This window comes from Molothrus aeneus, chromosome 1 (genome assembly GCF_037042795.1).
Source record: "Molothrus aeneus isolate 106 chromosome 1, BPBGC_Maene_1.0, whole genome shotgun sequence".
Lineage (NCBI taxonomy): Eukaryota > Metazoa > Chordata > Aves > Passeriformes > Icteridae > Molothrus > Molothrus aeneus.
In genome coordinates, this window is record NC_089646.1 from 137475086 (window position 1) to 137494707 (window position 19622).

Sequence of the window (19622 nt, forward strand, 5' to 3'; positions counted from 1 at the left end):
CACAAAATCCTTCCTAGTTTTTCCTCTTAATGACTTCATTTGGCTACAAAGGATCTAACTATAATTTCATTTTTTAGCATGTTGTAGCAAGTCATATGAGAAACAAGTCATTCTCGCTTTTTACACAGATATACCTTTGAGAAGCTTATTTTAGCCAAAAGAGTTTATTCTAGCTACTCTTAGTAACTTGATACGCTTTTTCAATTCAAAATCATGCTTGCATGAGGAGTCTTTTAGTTTGTTTTGCGGGAGGTCTTTGTTCTTGTTTTAATTATAAAATTTAGAAACATATCATCTTCACCTCCAAAAAGTCCACAAAAACTTTTAAAGGACTGAACCTCTTTGACAAACTAGATCTTTGCTTTTGAGCTAAACACTGAGATGCAAAAGCATTGGGCTCTGGGTAAGCAGCTTTGCTCAGCCTGGCCTCTGTTTCTGGAAGCAGCACAATGAGCTTGCTTAGGTCTGGCAAGGGGAAAGGTTTTCATTCTGACTTGGGAATAGCTGTTGGATCAATTGTGCAGGCTGCCCTGAAGAGTGTAGAGGCATCTCCAGATTTGCCTTGGTTTAGAGACACACACATCAAGCAGGCCTCTCCTTCACTGGCTGTGTTAGAACAGAGCCCACATGGTTTTCCTGTATTGGTTATGGGATGCTGGATTATCATGGTGCCCTGGATGAAACACAAATTTCGAGTAATTCCTGTTAAGATACTATGGTATAAAATACAATCACCAGCATGTACTGATAGAAGAAGTCTGCAAGATTTCTATAAGTGTATATAGGTTACTACAATACAACAGTCAGATATGGCAATTTAATGAAAAGGCAATTTAAGAAGACTGCAGAATGTAGTTTGTGCTGCAAGGATGAGTGATAAGTTGGAAAAATATTTGTCCAGTCTTGAAGAATGTCTCTTCATATCTTTAAATAATGTGTGGATATTTTCCCCTTTTGAAAGGATATGAAGTAGAGTCTGAAAATGTAGCACATTCTGCAGCTAATTAATTTGTGTTTCTCTCTTTTATAATGAATATCATATTTGCATCGGTACAAGGAGAAGCCTTGAAAAAAATTACCAAAAATGAACACATGGGGTGTGTGTGTTATCTTTGTAATTTTTGCAGCTGCAGACAAAACTTAAGGCTTGTGTAGTGTTCTTGCATTTGATTTCCTGTGAGTTGGCTCCGAATGTTGGTTCATCTGATAATCACACTGATTTCTCTTTCCTTAAGTTTAACTAGCAGTCACAGTGTCTGTCTGTTTAAAAGGTCTGATAAGTGATAAAGTATGTTGTTCTGTTTGATGGGATTATATTAAATATTCCTGAACAGAACTCTGTTCCATGAAGGTGATTGTTTGAATGAAGCATTTAATAGAAATAGAATTTTTGTGCTGCTGGTGTAAAAAGCCTTACAAAAAATATGTCATTTACTGTTTAAGGTAACTTGCTGTATTTAGATATATGTGTATTATAAACAATAATATGTACATGCATGTATACTTTGCATTTATATACACCTAAAAAGAAGAAACAGTGTTGAACATTGGAAATAAATTGCAAACAAAAGTATCTAACAGCTGTAGCTGGTTCCCCAAGCTCTGATACTGAAAATGTAGTTTTATGTTGTGAAAAAGACAGTTTATAATCAATTTCATATATTCATTAAATAATTCTCCTTTTGATTCCAAAAGTTACCTAATTCCAGACAGTATTGCAACTTAAATCACAATAAGTCTTTGTTACTAAATGGTAAAATGTTACTGCTTAATGAAACCCAGTATCAGATTTTTTTTTATGAATGTGGAAGGTAATGCACACTGTAAATGACGTGTAACAGTTTGTTGATCACTTTAGCAATTAACTGCAGCTGAAAAAAGTCTACTTACTCAGGCTGGTTTTACTCTCATTCTCTGAGGAAACTCTGGGTTTTAATGAAGACAGTCCAGTGAGTAAACAAATTTCTAGGCAGTTGCAAAAATGAAAATAAAATACAATTGACTCATTTAATATCAAGCTTTCTCTTTAAATAGTACCGATTGTGTAAGTTTACTTTTTTAACACGCCTTTTATTTAATCCAGTCCAATACCAGATGGAAATGATGCGAAGCCTGCGCCACGTAAACATTGATCATCTTCACGTTGGCTGGTACCAGTCCACATACTATGGCTCTTTTGTCACCCGTGCCCTCCTGGACTCCCAGTTCAGTTACCAGCATGCAATTGAGGAGTCTGTAGTTCTCATTTACGGTTAGTATGAGGTTTCCTTTATTACTCTTTTCCCCTCTTAATATTATTACTACTATTTTTGTATTCTGTCTTTTGCCTGTAAGAGTAGCCTGGCAGGCCTTTTCGAGTAAATACCAACCCTGTGTCTACGGCAGCCTCAGCAGCAGCTAAGTCTAGACAGGGTTTCCTTCTTTCTGTTTATTTTTCTTGCTATCAGAGCCCTGATGTGTACGTTTTGGAATGCTGGAGTAGCTGCTTCATTTTTATTCCTTCATCTCCCCTCCCTCGTGGAAGGGGCTGGTGGAACCCGACCAGATGTCTAACAAACCCCGCTTGCTAGCATGTCTGGCTCTGTACGTGACTGACCAATCATCACACGAATTGCCAAGTTTTTTTAATACCTCTGACAGAAGCATACAAAACCTGGACTGTTTCTTAGCACAAAGATTTTTTTCTTTTCTGCCTATTTAATGGTGTTTCCTCAAGCTCTCCAGACCAGATGTTCTGTGCTGTATCAGAACCGTAGGCAATTTAACAGCTTTATAGCCTCCCCCTCCCCAAACACTCACAGTTTGCCATATCTGGCAGACTTGCATATAGTTTCCAGCTGAGAAGTAAATGTAACGTCCTGAGTATCTGTCAGAAAAAATACTAATGAATACGATCAATCTTATGAGCTGCCCCAAAATTGTTTCAGTATGTTAACAATTGGATTACAGTAAAGAACAAGTTGTTAAAGTATAGTTATATTGGCTGGAAACATTGCATCATCAGACCTTGATGAATTTTCCACTTGTTTCAGTCTATTTTGGTTTTCATTTTATCACCGATTGCTAAAAGTTTTACTGTGTTAAGTTTCAGACAACATGAATGTTAACACAGCTTTTATTCTTGTGTTGGCATGCTTCAGCTGTTATCATGCTGCAAGTGTTAAGCTTCTTTGTCCAAGGAATGTAACAGTTTGTTTAGAAAATTTCCGCCTAAATTCAAGGCAAAACGAATCTGTATGTACCAGTTACACTGTCATGCACAAAGTGGCATGGCAGCTTGATCAGAATTAGCTGATTGCTACTCTGAAATTAATTTTTTTCATATAAAATACTGTTTAATGAATATTTTAATTTACTGCAGAATGACTGAAGGAAGACTCTTTATTTAAATGAGGTCACTCTTACATAAGTTCTGTGGATAATTCATACAAAAAAAGGAAATGTGAATTGGACCTTTAATGGGGAAATAATACAAATAGAATGGATCAAGATTCCCCCCAAGTTCTCCAAGCTAAATTTACTTCTTGGCATCACTTTATATTGTTGGTTGTATTTTACATAGCAGTGCAATAGGACTGCCTCTACTATGGTGTCTTTTCTGTGTTTATTGTCTTTAATTTTTTTTTCACTAGGACTACTTAGTAATTTTCCTCCTGTTTATGTCATTCAGATATTTAAAAAGAAAAAGGCAGTCTGGGTTTGGTAATAATAGGCTTCCTTCCATTTTTAATAATAGATCCCATTAAGACTGCCCAAGGGTCTTTGTCACTGAAGGCATATAGGCTGACTCCCAAATTGATGGAAGTTTGCAAGGAAAAAGACTTCTCTCCAGAAGCGTAAGTAACTTCAAATAACGTTTTCTCATAGGGTTTGCTGAGTTACTGGGACACAGAACGGTACCTGGGGTTATGGAACGCTGTATTTTAAAATCTCATGTAGCAGTGTGTGCTGGGGGAAAAGGGCCTGTATGGGCTGTGACAGTCGTGCAGTGGCACAGTGGGCTGAGGAGGTGTGAGAGGCTGGCTGGGCATTTCCAGAAGTGGGGGCACCCAAACTGGGTTTGGGGCTACTCAGAGGGTGTGCTGTAAGGACCATGGGGTAGATAGCTGTACGTGGGAGCAGAGCCAAAAACAGGGAAAAAAAATGGAGGGAGGGAAATAGCTGATCTGTCTTTAAGCTCTTTCCCCCCCCCCCCAAAATTAAAATAGAACAGGTATTCTGGAATAGCTGTCCCAGTGTATTTGTTCTAGATTAACTCCCCATGTGGACACCATCTTTTGGAGTAAAGTAGGATAATTACTCTGTTTCAAAAGATTAGCTACTTGTTACAGATGTAGGCCTTAGCATCCTTTGCCTCCAACTGCTTGGTGTTCAATAGCAAAAGCACAAACAACTTGTTAAAATCACTTTTGTTGAGGAAAAATGTATTCATTTCATTGCTTGGTGTCTTAAACTGTAATGATGAGCAAACAAATCAGTGATCAGTCAAAAAAAGGAGGGGTGGAGGCAAAAAGCAAAAGTTTTTGTTACAAAATCCAGTATGAATATAAAGAAGTTAAGGCTCTATTTCCTTAGAGATTTCTAAATCATGCTTTATATCCATATTTTATGAAAAGTATTACTGTCTATTTTATTTACTTTATTATAAAGCAACAGCAATAGTTTTTTATGTGTATGTTGTAAAAAAAATGCACACTAAAAATTTGTGTTTTAATATTCACCACAGAATTGATTTATTCCAAAACATACAATATTTTGTGAATCTACTTTTTTGGTCAGTAAAAGTTTTACTTATTCAGGTACTGGGAAAATTGTTCTTCATGGTCGTAGTTATGATATTTAAAGGTATTTTAGCATCATGTGGTAACTAACTGTTTAATTCTGCTCAAGAAACGCTGATGGCAGGAAAACCAGTAAAATATTTTGGAAGGGGCAGAGTTAATCCTGTCAGTACAGTCTCTTGCTGGAGGCTTTTTCACGTAGGTAATCTATTAACAAGCAAGGCAGCTGCTTGTCTTCTGAGAATTTTTCCTAGAGCAGCTTTTCCTAGTCTTTGTAAACGTGAGGTTTTGCCATGCAAATGCTTTCTTAATAAAATTTGACTCTTGTTTAATTTTGAAAGTATGAAAATCAAGAATTTTTACAAAACTGTTGTTTGTTGGAGCAACAATTCAACAAAGAGAATAAGAGAAATACTTTTTATATTAGTAAATATTCTGTAACTTTTTTCACAGCTTGAAAAAAGCAAATATTGCATATGAAAACATGTTTGAAGAAGTGCCTATTGTAATTAAGAATTCATACCTGATCAATGTGATGTTGTGGGAACTGGAAAAGAAATCTGCAGTAGCCGATAGACATGAGTTGCTCAGTCTGGCTAGCAGGTAAGTACTTGTTACAATAATGGATGTACTTTTATTCACTTTCCCAAACCACAGTTTAACACCTTGGGTGAAATCCCAGTCTCATTACAGTCCATGGAAGCTTTGCCTTGACTTCTAATGGGGTTAACACTTTACCCTTCATGTTCTTTTGCTGAAGGAAAAACTGCATGGTAAAACTGTAGCATTAGATTCAAGGACTAAATTCAGTCTCTTATCCTCATATACTTGCAGTGCTTGAAATGTATAAATGTTTCACAAGAGTGTGGTTTTTCAAGAAAATATGGGCACTCAGAAATTTTAGGCAAATAGATCTATTAAAAATAGGTTTTGTTAAACATTCTGTTAGTAATTACATAAATTATTTTAATAATAAAGAAATCTTCAGTAGCAGGATGAATTTTAAAATAAAATAATAAAGGCTCTGATAAACAGGCAAAATGCCACTGATTGTCATGACAGACAGCATTCATGATGTTGGAAATTGTTTTAAGAGTTTCTAAAATGATCTTCTCATAACTTTGTCTAGGAATAACTTTTTCTTCTTGTAGCACTTTGCCCTGAAAATCCACTTTTGATAACAAAGTAGGCACGACTTCTAGCAGTATGATTAAAAATTTGGCAGTATTTAAATCTTACACAACACAATCAGTTGGATTATTATTGGTCTGACCAAAATAACGAGATACACAAAATAATGCTAGGTTGTATTCATGAATAGTTTTTTGGGGTAAAACACTTCACTTTGGCATCAAGCTATTGTCTGCCAAGATTCTGATTCTAGTGGCCTTTTTTCTTTTTCCTTTTTTCTCCTGCTCCCCTTCCTTCACCCATCATGTAACGCTGAAGTTAATGGATATGTATTTCTAGTGGTCCCTGTGTTGCCTAAGTTAGCAAAAATTTTCCACTTTCTCTACTTGAGCTTATGTGGATGTTCAGAAGGATCTGATAGCTTTTAGAGAAGTGATCAAGAGAGAATGAGTATAGAGTTGAACTCTGCTGGGGTATTTACGAATGCCACAAGTAATACTTAGTCAGTAATTCTGTCCAGTAAAGTTGTTACTTTGCACATTGGAATTAATGAAGTGAAGAATTCTTGCTGAGATACTCAGTGTGTTTACTCTGCAGGTGTTCTGTAAGTAATTTTCTTTCCATGGTCAAAGATCACAAAGCTTTTCCCATTTGAGGAGAGGGTGAGGACTGGATGTAGGAGATGACAGTGGTTTGATTCTTTGTGAGCTCTTTCACTTTGTGGTGAAAATGAGGAAGAACCATGCTGAGGGTACAGAAGGTTCCCAGGTGGCCTGGCAGCATTGCCCTCAGTTGATTCTTTGGGTTTCCTCCTGTATAAAGGGCTGGGACTACCTGGCACCCTGGATCTAGTAAGGGCTGCTGCTAGTGACACAGTACAGTTCCGGAAATGGCAAGTAATTTGAACAGATCACAAATCACAGCTTTAGCTCTTATGTAGTAACTGTTCTGTGCCACTGTCCTGACTCAAGATAAAAGATAAGAAATGTACAAATTACTTTCTGTTCTGGTGTTAAATGTCTGATGCAAGACAGACAGGCTTTTGTGTTGGTCTTTTTACCAGTAAAGGGAATGAGAGGTGAACAAGAAAAGTACCAGCCCAAAACTAAAACCAGACTTTCCTGGCAGATTTTTGAAGCTCACCTGATCTCTTTGAGGAACGTAAGGTGCTTAGTTTGGTTTGAAGGAGAGAAAGTTTTGGGAATTACTCCAGTGGGTTGTTTGGAGGTTTTTGTATGTGTCCTTTGTTTAATATTTGATAGCTACTTTTACTTACCAGGCAGGTTATATTCAATGATATCTTATATTGGTATAACTGGCAAAGCAGGTGGCAAATTAAAGCATTTTAATGCTTGTTTATTCAAGGTTAGGTGACTTGTACTGCCTGCTGAAATGTTTAGCCAGTTTTTACTTGAATTCAGCTATGAAGGTTACTCTGTCAAAGCATGTATTACCTGAAGAAAGGGAGTTCAAATCTCCACTATTCTGGAGTTTTATTTTCATATTTCCTTATTTTTGTCTTTCAGCAGTTTAGGCTAAAACATTTCAAATAACTTTTAATTTTGGTGCATATCTTCCTTACTTAACTTTGCTGTTGTTGACAGTAACTTCAAAGCTACTTTTTGGGTTTGGCCTTGTTTTTTGGTTTTTGTCTTAGTTTGTTTTGTTTAATTGTGGGGGGTTTTGTTTTGGTTTTTTGTTTGTTTAGAGTTTGTGACATTTTTGTTTGTTTATTTGTTTTTATTTTTGTTTAGGTTTTTGTTGTTGTTTTATTTCCTTGGAGTCTTGGGTTTGATGGGCTTTTGGGGGGCTTTTTTGGCTCCTTGGGAGCATCCCTGAACTTCTCTACTCTCTGAAGCAATGATTTTGGCAATAAAATTATTTACCCATAGTTCCTCTCTTCTGGAGAGTTTGCTTCTTCAAGATTTTCACATGTTCAGCCACCCACCTTGTCTGAGTTTAAAGCTCTACCTATTTGAGGCACTTTGCTTGCACCTTAGTATCTTTCTCCATTTGAAGTATATTTGTGATAATTGTATATAGTAATTTACTTTTTTGGACATAAAGTTGTGTTTCTCTTGTGAAATATGAATTGACTCAAGTCCTCTAGGCAAAGAGGTTGAAGGCAGACCAGCACAAGGTTAGCAAGTAATAGCAAGTAAAGGCCTTTTACTCAAACAGTTATCCTGCTACCCTTAAGGACCAAATTGTCTTGAAGACCTTGGAGTACTGCCAGTCTTTTGATAGAGTCTCAAGAATTAAAATCCTGTCAGATAATGTTCCAGATCTGCAGGGAAATAATTACAACCAACTTTCTCATTCTCTTCCATCTCTTCCTTATTCTATTGATGATCTAGTTTAAATTAAAAAAAGCTTTTTTGTGGTCTAGCTTCATAATAGGGTTGTTCTATAATATCTCAATTTGTCTCAAACAATTTTTCTAATAGTGTGCGTCAGTAGAAGCAAACATGTGCTGAACATTTACTGCACTAACATCTACTTGGCAGTTATATTTTTCAAACATCAGATGCAGTATTTTTGCAGAAGTAACATAAGAAGGGTTGCTTTGGCTTTTAAAAACAATATTAACCTTTATACATTGCACTGCTTATTCAAAACTCTCAATGTGCTTAACGGATTATTAAGATAATTATGAAAATCTCTAATTTGCAGGTGGGGGAACCTGACACAGAGAGAGTAAATTTGTTGCCCAGAGGTACACATCAAAGTCAGAATAGAAAACAGAATGGAACTCAAGACTCTTGACTTACATATCTCATTCAAACAAAATCCTCTTAAATAACACAGGTTGAACTCAGGCTGAAATGCTGAGATGTAAACAAGTTCTGCTAAGTGGTGGGAACGTACCTTACACATTTTTAGTCAAAAAGATGTGCTTTGCCCAGCAGTACTTCTCTAATCCACCCAAAGCTGTTCCCACCAGGAGGAAAATTCTGAACAGGATGGCACCTGTCCCAAAAAGCAGTGGCTGAGAGGAGGCCTCGGTGGAGTGGTGGAAAGTGGAAAAAATGAGCAGCCGATACAGCATTTTCCAGCACTTTCTCTTGCTGTTCCTTGCTCTCATCTTCCTTAGCCATGGTACAAGCAGAATAAAATCGATTAAGTGAGGGGGTCCAATTATGGCAATTGTAGACAGGTTTAGGGGGCTGTCTTTTTTGCACATCTCCAGCTTCAGGATTGTTAAAGCCCAAACTTTAGTGCCTGGGTGCAGCACCGTGACTGGGGTCTCAGAGGAGCAGGAGGAGCAGTGCCGCCGGCTCGTGGGGCAGCGCGGGCCCGCGGGCTGTGCCAGCTGAGCCCAGCTGTGCCTGGACACTGGCAAAGGAGTGAGCAGCATAGGGGAGCTGGGAGCCAAGGGAACTGCTTCTTCTCTTTGAAGCTTGGCTGTCTGACTTGAAGCTTCATTTTGGATGTTTCAGACCTTTAGCAAGTGTGTCTGGAGTCCTTTTCTGATTAAAGATGCTGAAATATGGGCTTCATGTGTAGTTCCCCATTATGAATGCTACAGAAGCAGAGCCAGTTTGAGGTTCCAGTCCCAGCTGTTTGTCTTGTTTCTCCCCACTACCCCCATTTCATCTCTACATCCCTCCCACCCTCAAAGATTTTTATTTCCTCATCTGTTTCAGAATATGGCAGTACAAATAGCTTTTGTGGCATAGTCTGATGGAAAAAGTCAGACTCCCACTCCTGCCTTCCAGCCTTCCCCTCTGCCTCCCCAAAAAAATAGAAACCCCAACAGGGGGTGTTTTTGCATTTAGAGTAGACTGTTTCACTGAAGGAGTTTGAGGTGTGCCCACACAAACAGCTGAATCCGTACAGCTCAGGTTGCTGTAAGCTGTGGGCAAAGGGAGAGGCAGGGAGATGCTGATGGTGGAACCTCTTAAGCTGCCTTTGCTGGCAACAGTGAACTGGACCTTTGCTCTCCTTAAAATATATCTGCAAAAGGGAGGCTTTGGTGGTATGAGCACTCACTCCCTTGGGAAGAGCAAGGCTTGCATTCAGGTCTCTTAGCCAGATCTGTATCCTAAAAGGATGCCCTTGTGCAGTGAGTGATCTGTGAGTTCAGTTAATGTATCATTGTTGCTTTCTCCTTCTGTGGGTGCTGGATTCCATCACTGCCAACTGCAGGGATCACCAGCAGGAAGAACAAGACAGGAAAGACCATCAGTGTTATCTGCAGGTTAGGCTATTCTGCTCATAGGTTTCTGCCTTTCACCCTCAGAATTAATTGACCCTTGTATTTGATCATTGTTAAACAAGGAATCTCATGTGTCAATGACCTGATCTTATATCTGCCCTTGTGGGTAAACAATTACATCCCATTACATATAAGGCTGTTACAGAAAAAATGCACAGCTCAAGAAACTGCTTTCCAGACTATAGTTTCTATTGTGTTTTATGATGTAAAGAGGCTTTGACAATTTCCCTTTGGCAGTTTGTATGTGTTAGTCATTTGGGGGCATTTTTGCTTATGCTATCTAAGCTACACAAATAAGTCTCAAATTTCCAGAAGTTCTATGGGTCACTCCTTGCAGGTCCGTGATTCTGGTAACAGTTGTGGTGAAGGAGTGTTCTCACATTAGATTATTCTTCATTAGATGTGTAAGAATCCACATGACAGGTACTTTTTCTGATTTTTAATTTCCCCCCTCTTTTCTTGTCTGTATTTCTTCACAAAAAAGAACACAGTCCCCATGTGAGAGGGGGGACTTTGTGATGAAAGCTGATAGTTTTCTTCCATGAAGATTCACTGTACCAGAGGAGTGGTGGTCTCCTGGTGCTATCTTATTGGTGGAGCTGTCTTCTAGCTCAATTCAAGAGTGCCTTCAGGTCATTGTGATCTCAGACCTGATTTGTTTCAGGTGAAATTAAACTGAAAAGAGGCTTTGGGAGGATAATTACTGTGCCTCAGCCACTTGCAGATCACTGGACCATGTCAGAAGCAGTGATAAGAACCCCCCCAAACACATGTAGCATGGCCATTGGTTTCTCAGCACCAGCTGTTTTGCTTTATAGGTCTGTTCCTGTTGGTCTGCATTACTCACTAATTTAAATGTAAACTCAATTTAATTGACTCTTTTGCTGAATCTGCTGACTGAAATGCAGCCATTGAAATAGCAGTTTCTTTATTACTGATCCCCCCAGAACAACAACAAATGCAAGTGCTGAGCTCTGCATTGTCTACACTTGACTGTCACAGAGCCCTGTAGGGAAGTGAGTCTAGACAAGGATGCAAGCAGCACTTACTGGGACCACTTTTTAAAATATATATTTTTTTTAAAACTTTTTTTTAATTGTATTGATGCATAGAGGGCATTTAGGTATGTGGCAGTGTGAGCTTTGAGATCTGCTGTAGGGAATGCACAGTGTATGGAGGTGCCTAAAGCACTCTTTGGGCAAATTAGGTGTATGATGAGTGTTATGGTCTGGAGCAATGTGATCTAACTTCAAAGTATCAGCAGAATAAACTTCAGCTGAATAAAACTTACTTAGAGATGGTATGTAAGCATTTTTATAAACTGCTTCCTATTTGTCTTTCTATTTTTTAAGAGATGGAGCAAAAAAGGGTATCAGCCCCATGAGAACTGAGGGAAAAGCTGGTTCTGTATTTGCAGCATACTTATCACTTCGTGTCTCAGTTCACATCTGTTTAAGTTATCTGTTTTTTGTTGCCCTGGCAATGAGAGCAAACACTGTGTTACTGCAACTTCTGACAATAACTCTCTGTTTCTGTGCTCTGTTGTACTAAGCTGGTCCCAAAGAGATTCACATAAAATCATTCTTTGTAACCAACTATATTTCACAGGGACACTATCTGTAAAATAATTCTGTATTTCTGTTGTGCACATACCTTACAAAGCTATTAGTGTGTACCCATACAGGCATTTCTGATAATATCCAGTTCTAACACTAACTCCATACAATGTAAACTCTGTAAAAAACTGAAAGCATGCATGCTCCTGGCCATGGCAATATTCCACAGTTCTAAATATCATGTGCTTGAAATGCTCAACCAAAAAAACCCCAAGAAGTTTAAAAATAATTATTATAGTGGCGCCTTTCTTGCTGCTGTGGAGCTGAAATCCTCCACACCATCTGCCTCTGTACGCAAGTGCGATTTAACTCTGGCTTGTAAATAAATTGTGGTCTGAGGTTCCTGATGCAGACCTTTGTTTAGTGAGCAGCCCAGTGAGTGAAACAGCTGTCCTTGCACTCAGAGATAAGGGTGTCTCCAGCTCTCTTCTCTGCAGGTATTCCTAAGTGCATGATCACCTTCTGTCTCCAGCTATGAGTTCTATGGAGTCTGGAAATAATTTACACTTAGGGGTGTGCACAGTATTACATGTGCGATTCTCTTTTGACTTTATGCCTGTGTCTTCCAGTTAGAGTTTTTCCAGTCCATAGGCTGTAGGATGATAGGAAAGCATTGTGAAAGAAGAAAGAATCTCAGATAACATTGTGAAACGATGATTGAGGGGTGGGATTCTGACATTGAAGTGCACCAAACTTAAATTGGAAAGAAACTCTCATGATTATTAGATTTCAGAGGAGGAGAAAGATGGAGTTTTGAGTTGTTGGTAATCAGCCAAGTAGGATAACAGAGCCAACAAAACAGCTTCTGATCAAAGAGATCAATAGTGAGTAGAAAGTGTCCTTCTTTTACTGCTCTACCCTGTAAACACAATTTAGGAGGATGTCTCCATGGGCACCAACCTAAAAACTTCCAAAACTTTGACTTGGAAGGTATACCTTAAGTTGAACATTTCTGCAAAATACTGAATGCATTGCTAAAAATGGTAACAATAAAAGTTGTTTAACAGACTGCATTTGTCTGGCCAAGGCAGTAGATCGCATAGCTGGACACGCCCAGCCTGCTGCTTCCATGTTGCCTATGGTATGGAATGTGGAGCTGGCTGGACAGGACACAGACTCCCTCTCAACAGCTAGGATCAAACCATGTCTGCTGAACTTCCAGGCATGGTTAATGAGATGGAGTTCTGAAGAATATTTAACTGTTCTTACTCAGAATAATATTTAACAGAGGGATAATTAAAAATTTGTGCAAAACCAAATTCACGTAATGAATTTTAAAAAGTAATTTGAAACCAAACACTTTGAGCACATCTCCCGGATTGTTGCTTGGGTTGCATGTCACCAAAACATCAGACTTTTTCTTTTAGATGGATGCCCTGCATCTTTAATAACTGTAAATTCATGCAAGGCATTGTTTTTTCATTAGTGGGAGGTTCCTAGAAAGACCAAAACACTTAAACTTGGTATTTGCAGTGAGGCAAAGATGCTAGAGGAGGAGATACCATGTAAAGTATCATCAAATAAATATATGAACAAAGATAATCAGGAGCTTAAAAATTTGCAAATGGTGTCATTAGTGCAGAAATACTGGTCAAGAGACAGAATGAATTTTAAATTTTTAATTTTTTTGGTAGTAAATTTAATCTTTCATGAATGCTTCTCCTTTTTCAGTAATCACCTTGGGAAGAGCCTGCAGCTGCTGATGGACAGAGTGGATGAGATGAGCCAAGACATTGTTAAATATAATACCTACCTGAGGAACGTAAGCAAGCAGCAGCAGCAGAAACATCAGGTTGGTAACATGGACAAACTTAAATGAGAGCATTTTTTTTTCCCCACAAAATATAGTTTGTCTTGTGTTGTCCAAGACAGATAAATTGGGATCTAAGCAAGATCTTTCAAAAATACACCTGTTAAGCAGTGTGGTGGGTTGACCCTGGCTGGGTGCCAAATGCCCCAGAAAGCCAGTTTGTCACTCCTCAGCTGGGCATGGGAGAAAAAATGCAGAAGTCTTATGGGTTGATCTAAGGGCAGGGAGAAGTCACTCACCAATTACCATCTCAGGCAAAACAGGCTTGACTTAGGGTAATTAATTTAATTTGTTATCAATCAAATCAGAGTAGGGTGATGAGAAATTAACCTAAATCTTAAAACACCTTCCCTTTACTCATCCCTACTTTGTGGGTTCAACTTCAGTCCCAATGTTCTCTCCTTCTTCCCCTCAGTAGTGCCGGGGGCCAGGGAACAGGGGCTGTGGTCAGTTCATCATAAACCTCTGCTGCTCCTTCCTCCTCAGGGAGAGGTCCCCTCACATTCCTCCCCTGCTCCATGGGCTGCAAGGGCACAGCTGCTTCACCATGTTCTGCACCACAGGCTGCAGAGGAATCTCCTTCCTCACTGACCTTGGTGTCTGCAGGGTTGTATCTCTCACATACTCTCATTCCTCTCTCTTGGCTGGCATTTTTTCCCCAGAGGTGCTGTTGCTGTCACTGTTGGGCTTGGTGTTGGCCAGTGCTGGGTCCATCTCAGAGCCAGCTGCTGTTGGCCATATTGGACATGGAGGCAGCTTCTGGCAGCTTTTCACAGAATCCACCTCTGTAGTCCCCCTGCTACCAAAATCTTGCCACACAAACCCAGTACAAGAAGATTTATAAAATGGGTTAGTCAGTGGGCAATTACCAAATGAATTCACTTCTACTGATGTAGGGTATGAATTTAGCTTTCTTTGCTATTTTACATGTTTTTTAGTGATTTAGGATAAACCAAAACAATTTATAAATACACCATGGATACAGGAATAAGAGATTCAGTAAATGAAAGGGGTGAAAGTACAAGTTTTGCTCTAAACCAAACTGTGTCTTAGTACAATCACATGTAGTCATGTATCTAGAAATAAAGAAGCATAGTCCAGTGGACTGTGAGGAAGTTGGACTGTTCTCTGATTGAAAAGGACATTTGAGTCATATTTAGTATCAATAAATAGTGATGCTGATTGGGTGATGCTGACTATCAATTCCTGGTGCCAAAGGGCCTCTTTAAAATCCAAAGCATTAGAGAATTAGAATTAAAATCCATTGATTAGAGATTGAGTATGAAGAGCAGCACTCTTCATATTCAATCTCTGACCCTGCTTGAGCAGAAGGGTTGGACAAGGGACCTCCAGAGGTCCCTTCCAACCTTAACTATTCTGCTATTTGAAGACAATATTACTTTCTTTGCTCTTGCTGCACAGGTAAAGCAATGCTCTGTCTGACTGTAGGAGGATGGTGGTAAATTGGAAAAAAGCACCATGAGAATTATTTGAAAGCCTGGAGGGAATATTTTGGTGAACAGAATTCACATAATATGAAAAGTTACCAAGTTACTTGCTTACTCAAGAGATACCTGTGTGAAGGATAAATTTGAGCTCTTTTATCTAGCAGACAGAGATATGACAAGATTCAATACTGGCCAACTGAAAATGGGCCAGATCACTTTTAAGATAAAATGTTGCAGGTATTGCCACACACAGTAAGTGATTATTAAAAAGAGCACCTGTTGTTCATGTAAAAGACTTCATTCAGACTGTTTTAAAATCAAACTTGCTTTTTTTCACATAAGTAAAGTGTAGCTTGGGCAGGGAATATTTTTGGGAAGGAGCGCATGATCAGTGATCTGTCCTAGCTATGGAATGCCCAAGGACATAGAAGCTTCATGCATGTTATCTTCAGTATTTTTTTTCCCTTACTGCCTAATTTGAATAGAATGATGGCATCTACTTCAAAGGTTTTTGTTAACAACAAGGGGATCTATTTATTTTGAAAAGCAGAGCAAGGAAGGTTCCATGGTGTCTCACTAATTTCTTTACTAACTATAGCTGCTTCAGTAGTGGCTCATTGCAGCATACTTAGTGGTCGTAACTTCATTTCTAGAATGGAGCAATTGTGATTAAGAGCAAGCCATTTCAATAAAGAATAATAGGCAGACTGCTGAGAAGTGAATGGGGTAATACAAAGAAAGAAGAAACTGCATGCAATTCACATACAAATATGGGCATTTCATATTTTATTTTTAACATTGTCCAAAAACATGTATTTGTCACTACTACTGGAAAAAAATTACTTCATTTGATTGTGCCACCAAGTAAGAACTGTTTTCAAACTCATTGGATCACAGATACATTTAAGTAAGCAAGAGAAAACACTCTGTACTCTTTGTCTCCTTAAAGACTTTTTTCTTGTGTTGGATGGAGGAATTTGAAGACAAACTTCATAACTAAATCCTCATACAGTATGAAATCTCACATAGTTCCTGAATTTATGAGCTTTGCAAGAACAAATGTTTATCTGATAGCTGCAGAAACGTTTCTCTCAATTTTTATTAAGTTTGAGTAATCTCTGTGGCAAAGAGAAGTATGGAAAACAAATTTTTTTATATATATATATATATAGCAGAAAAACTTTTACAAGCTGCTATTCTAGCATATTAATGGAGAAATGAACCATTGTGCTTGGTTTCAGCCACCACTTTGTTCTCAGTTTGGAGTTAATATTTTTTGGCTTAAAATACCTTATTTAATCAAGTTCTCTTCCCCTTTCACATTAATATTGTTTTGACCTTTAACTTACATAAAATGCAGAATTTTTGGTTTGTGCAACTGTCTGAGGTGATGGCTTCTCACACCTCCATATTCCACCCTTGCTTTTCTCTGTCGTGTGGGGCAGTAGAGGCCTTTCTCAACCATGCTCAATTCTTGCCATCAGATACAGTGTTTGTCTTTGAAAAATTTTAGAAGCTAAGCCCTGTTGCCAGTGAATTGAAATGAACTGTGAATTGCATTATATTGTTTGTAGTAACCTGAATTGCATTAAAAAACGTATTTTTTAAAACATACTTGCTGGTTTCTTGAAAACATCTGGAAAGAAATTTTTTTGCAGCTTTGTAAGTCCTGCTGCATTTTGATTCTGTTGTTTTATTTCAGTATCAGCAGAGACGTCAGCAAGAAAATATACAGCGTCAAAGCCGAGGAGAGCCCCCTCTTCCTGAGGAGGACATCAATAAGCTTTTTAAACCACCACAACCACCTCCAAGAATGGAGTCACTCCTTATTGCAGGTAATGTTTAGCAGTGCTTTCAAATTGCCTTTGAACAAAAGCATGTCTGCTTGGAAAAAGTACAGTTGTATCCTTTGAAAGCATTTTAAGTTTTCATTACCTTTGCCATCATGGTATGATATTTTAGCTAGGTAGCATTCCACATCCTATCCTTGATATTGTAAATTTGACATTTTAAAGGAGAGATTGAGAAATGCTCCATGGGGCAGGCTTTTTCCTTGAATGGGTGTAACTGCCCCCTTCACTGACGCCCCAGCCCCTCCCTCAGCTCCAGAAGTTCAGGAGCTGTACAGACAAGACTCAGGAATAAGCTCTTTGGGCTGGAACTTCTCATTCAGAGCAGTTGATAGCAGCCCCAAGTTATTGATAATATTTTAGGTTTAAACTGATTGTTGCAGCAGCTGAGAAGGTTTTGTTTTTAATTTCAAATAGAGTGGAGATAATTTCTTTTTTTTGTATGGCCAGAGATTTAGAGAAACTAGCCCCATATTCTTGCACTGTCAGGAGAGAGAAAATATAAATTGGAATAAAGCATAGCTAGAGATACCACCCCCCAATTTCTTCAGTTCACTGGTGGGCTGCAGGCATAGCCACTGTCAGTGCCTGTTCTGTGCCTCCTGAAAGGATAAAAACACCTGGGACCTCACAGTGCCACCAGAGAGCAGGCAACCTAGGTGCCCTGCTAAGTAAAATAAGTTTGGAAAATGTCATGAGAAAGCAAATTGTTTAACTGTAGCAGGCTTTTTGGATCAGATAGCTATCACCTTGTTTTCTACTGAGAGAAAATTCAAAATCCTGGTAATGTTCTGTACACCAAAGAGTGCTTTGGCATTAAAAAAAAAAAAAAAAAAAAAAAAGTGGATTTGAATTACCTGAGTTTTGAAGTGACCAAGAGTTTATTATTTTAATATTGAATAGTTTCACACTGATAATAAGTGCTGTGTTTAGAAGAAAGAATATTCTTGATTTATTACTCCTTACAGACTCTTTTAGAAAACCCTATTGTTTTTATAGTTTTTAGCAGTTACTGAATCCTAGCAGCATTAAAGTATTTAAATATTCAGCTCTAGCAGAGCTTATAAATGCAACTGAAGAGTGTATATGTGTAGATGTGTTTTTTATGAAAGTGAAAGCTTAGGATGAATCACCCCTTACGAGAGAAGCAATTGAAAACTATTATACTTAAAGGAAAAGACAGTTTTCAGCCAAAGCACTTTCTTTGTTTGTTCTTTTACCATAGTCAGGGGAAGAATTGAAAGCATCCACTTCAACTTAGATGAAGTAAAGTTTGTGGATAAAGAATAAAACTCAGGTCTTTGTCTCTGAGGCATTGAAACTTCTCAAATAGAGAGTTCTCTACTTCTCTTTAAATCGAGAGTTTATTGGCTTTCTAAACAGCCTTAATTTTGATTAAACTGGCTTCAGGTTTTGCTATTCGTAGCTAACAAGGGAAATAACTTGTAGCTGTAAGAGTATAAAAATGCTTTGATGGGCACATTTGATTTGTAAAGCACTGACAAATCTTCATACCCTGATGATTTTTGAAATAAAGTGAAATATTAGGTAGAAAAAAAAGCTAGCAGAATGTCAGAGAGGAATGGCACAATTTTAAATGTGCTGCTGAAAAATATTTCTTGCAAATATTTTAATAGAGAAGGCATTTACATAAGAACAGCACTGAAATTCAGTCTTGTAGAATTTTTAGAGCAGCTAAAATGAAGAATTAATGTGATTGAGCTTTCAGTTCAGCAGCAAGAATTGCTTATTGTTTTTATTGTCATATGTATTTCAGAAATTGTAGTGCTGGAAAAGTAAGGGTTTTTTCTGAGCATATCATTTTACCTGTTTTCCTAATTTAGTTACAAACATCTTTGGGCATCCTGAAAATATAAAATTCCTAAGTGTGGAATAGCTGAGCAGAGTTAATGGCGTCCATATAAATCCTCAGTGATTCATACACATTTGTCTTTTGAAAAACTATTTTCTGGGGTGTCTTTCTGAATTTCAAAACTGACAAGGGTTTACTCTTTTCTTTTGACAGGTCAAATTAATACCTACTGCCAGAATATTAAGGAGTTCAATGCACAGAACCTGGGCAAGCTTTTCATGGCTCAGGCTCTCCAGGATTACAACAACTGAAGAAACTTTGCTGAAGCCCTGAACAAGAAGTGTAATTTACAGCTTTACACTGTTCATGATCATCTTGAAAATTTATTATATTGGGAGGAAAGTCTTGTAAAACAGAATCAACTTGGTTTATGGAGAATTCTCTTATAATAGAAAAATAAAGGCACATTTTAATGATATTTTAGTATTTTCTTACTTGTTGGCCGAATTGAACTGGAATTTTCTGTGGTCACTCAGGTTTTATAAATGTTTGGCAGTTATTCATGTTTAGTCATAGCAAATAATACAGGTTTTATTTAACTTGGAGTCAGAAATAAAAACAAATATTACAAATGTTCAGTATAACTGTCTTAGAGAAGAAATTTAAGATTTCCCAGTTTTGGTTGAGAAGTTACAACTGCAATGTGTTAGACACTTGGGGCAGTTGCTCTTTTTTCTTTTAATCTCTTTGGATGGTATGGTGCAATGGTCCTTCTGTATCACAAATGTTTCTTAGACTTCACATTCAGAACATACAAAACCAGTGAGACGTGGAGACAGGTCTCCACCATATTTTGGTGTGTTCCCATTTCCTCTTGCTGCCATCAACTGGGTTGAAATCAGAATCTGGAACCAAAAGCTGGAATGAAAACCAGTTAATGGTTGGACTTGGAGA

The 19622-nt window shown here is 38.0% G+C and overlaps 1 protein-coding gene across 1 annotated transcript in view; it reads left to right on the top strand.

The window, feature by feature from the left end:
* Nucleotides 1-19146, top strand: part of EIF3H (eukaryotic translation initiation factor 3 subunit H) — an 85241-nt gene extending 66095 nt beyond the window's left edge. The window contains exons 3-8 of the mRNA XM_066565882.1: nt 2084-2251; nt 3737-3836; nt 5235-5384; nt 13419-13539; nt 16708-16840; nt 18882-19146. Of these exons, the coding sequence (XP_066421979.1) occupies nt 2084-2251; nt 3737-3836; nt 5235-5384; nt 13419-13539; nt 16708-16840; nt 18882-18979 (770 nt within the window). The 3' untranslated portion in view covers nt 18980-19146. The remainder of the gene's footprint in view (nt 1-2083; nt 2252-3736; nt 3837-5234; nt 5385-13418; nt 13540-16707; nt 16841-18881) is intronic.
* Nucleotides 19147-19622: the final 476 nt, after the last annotated feature.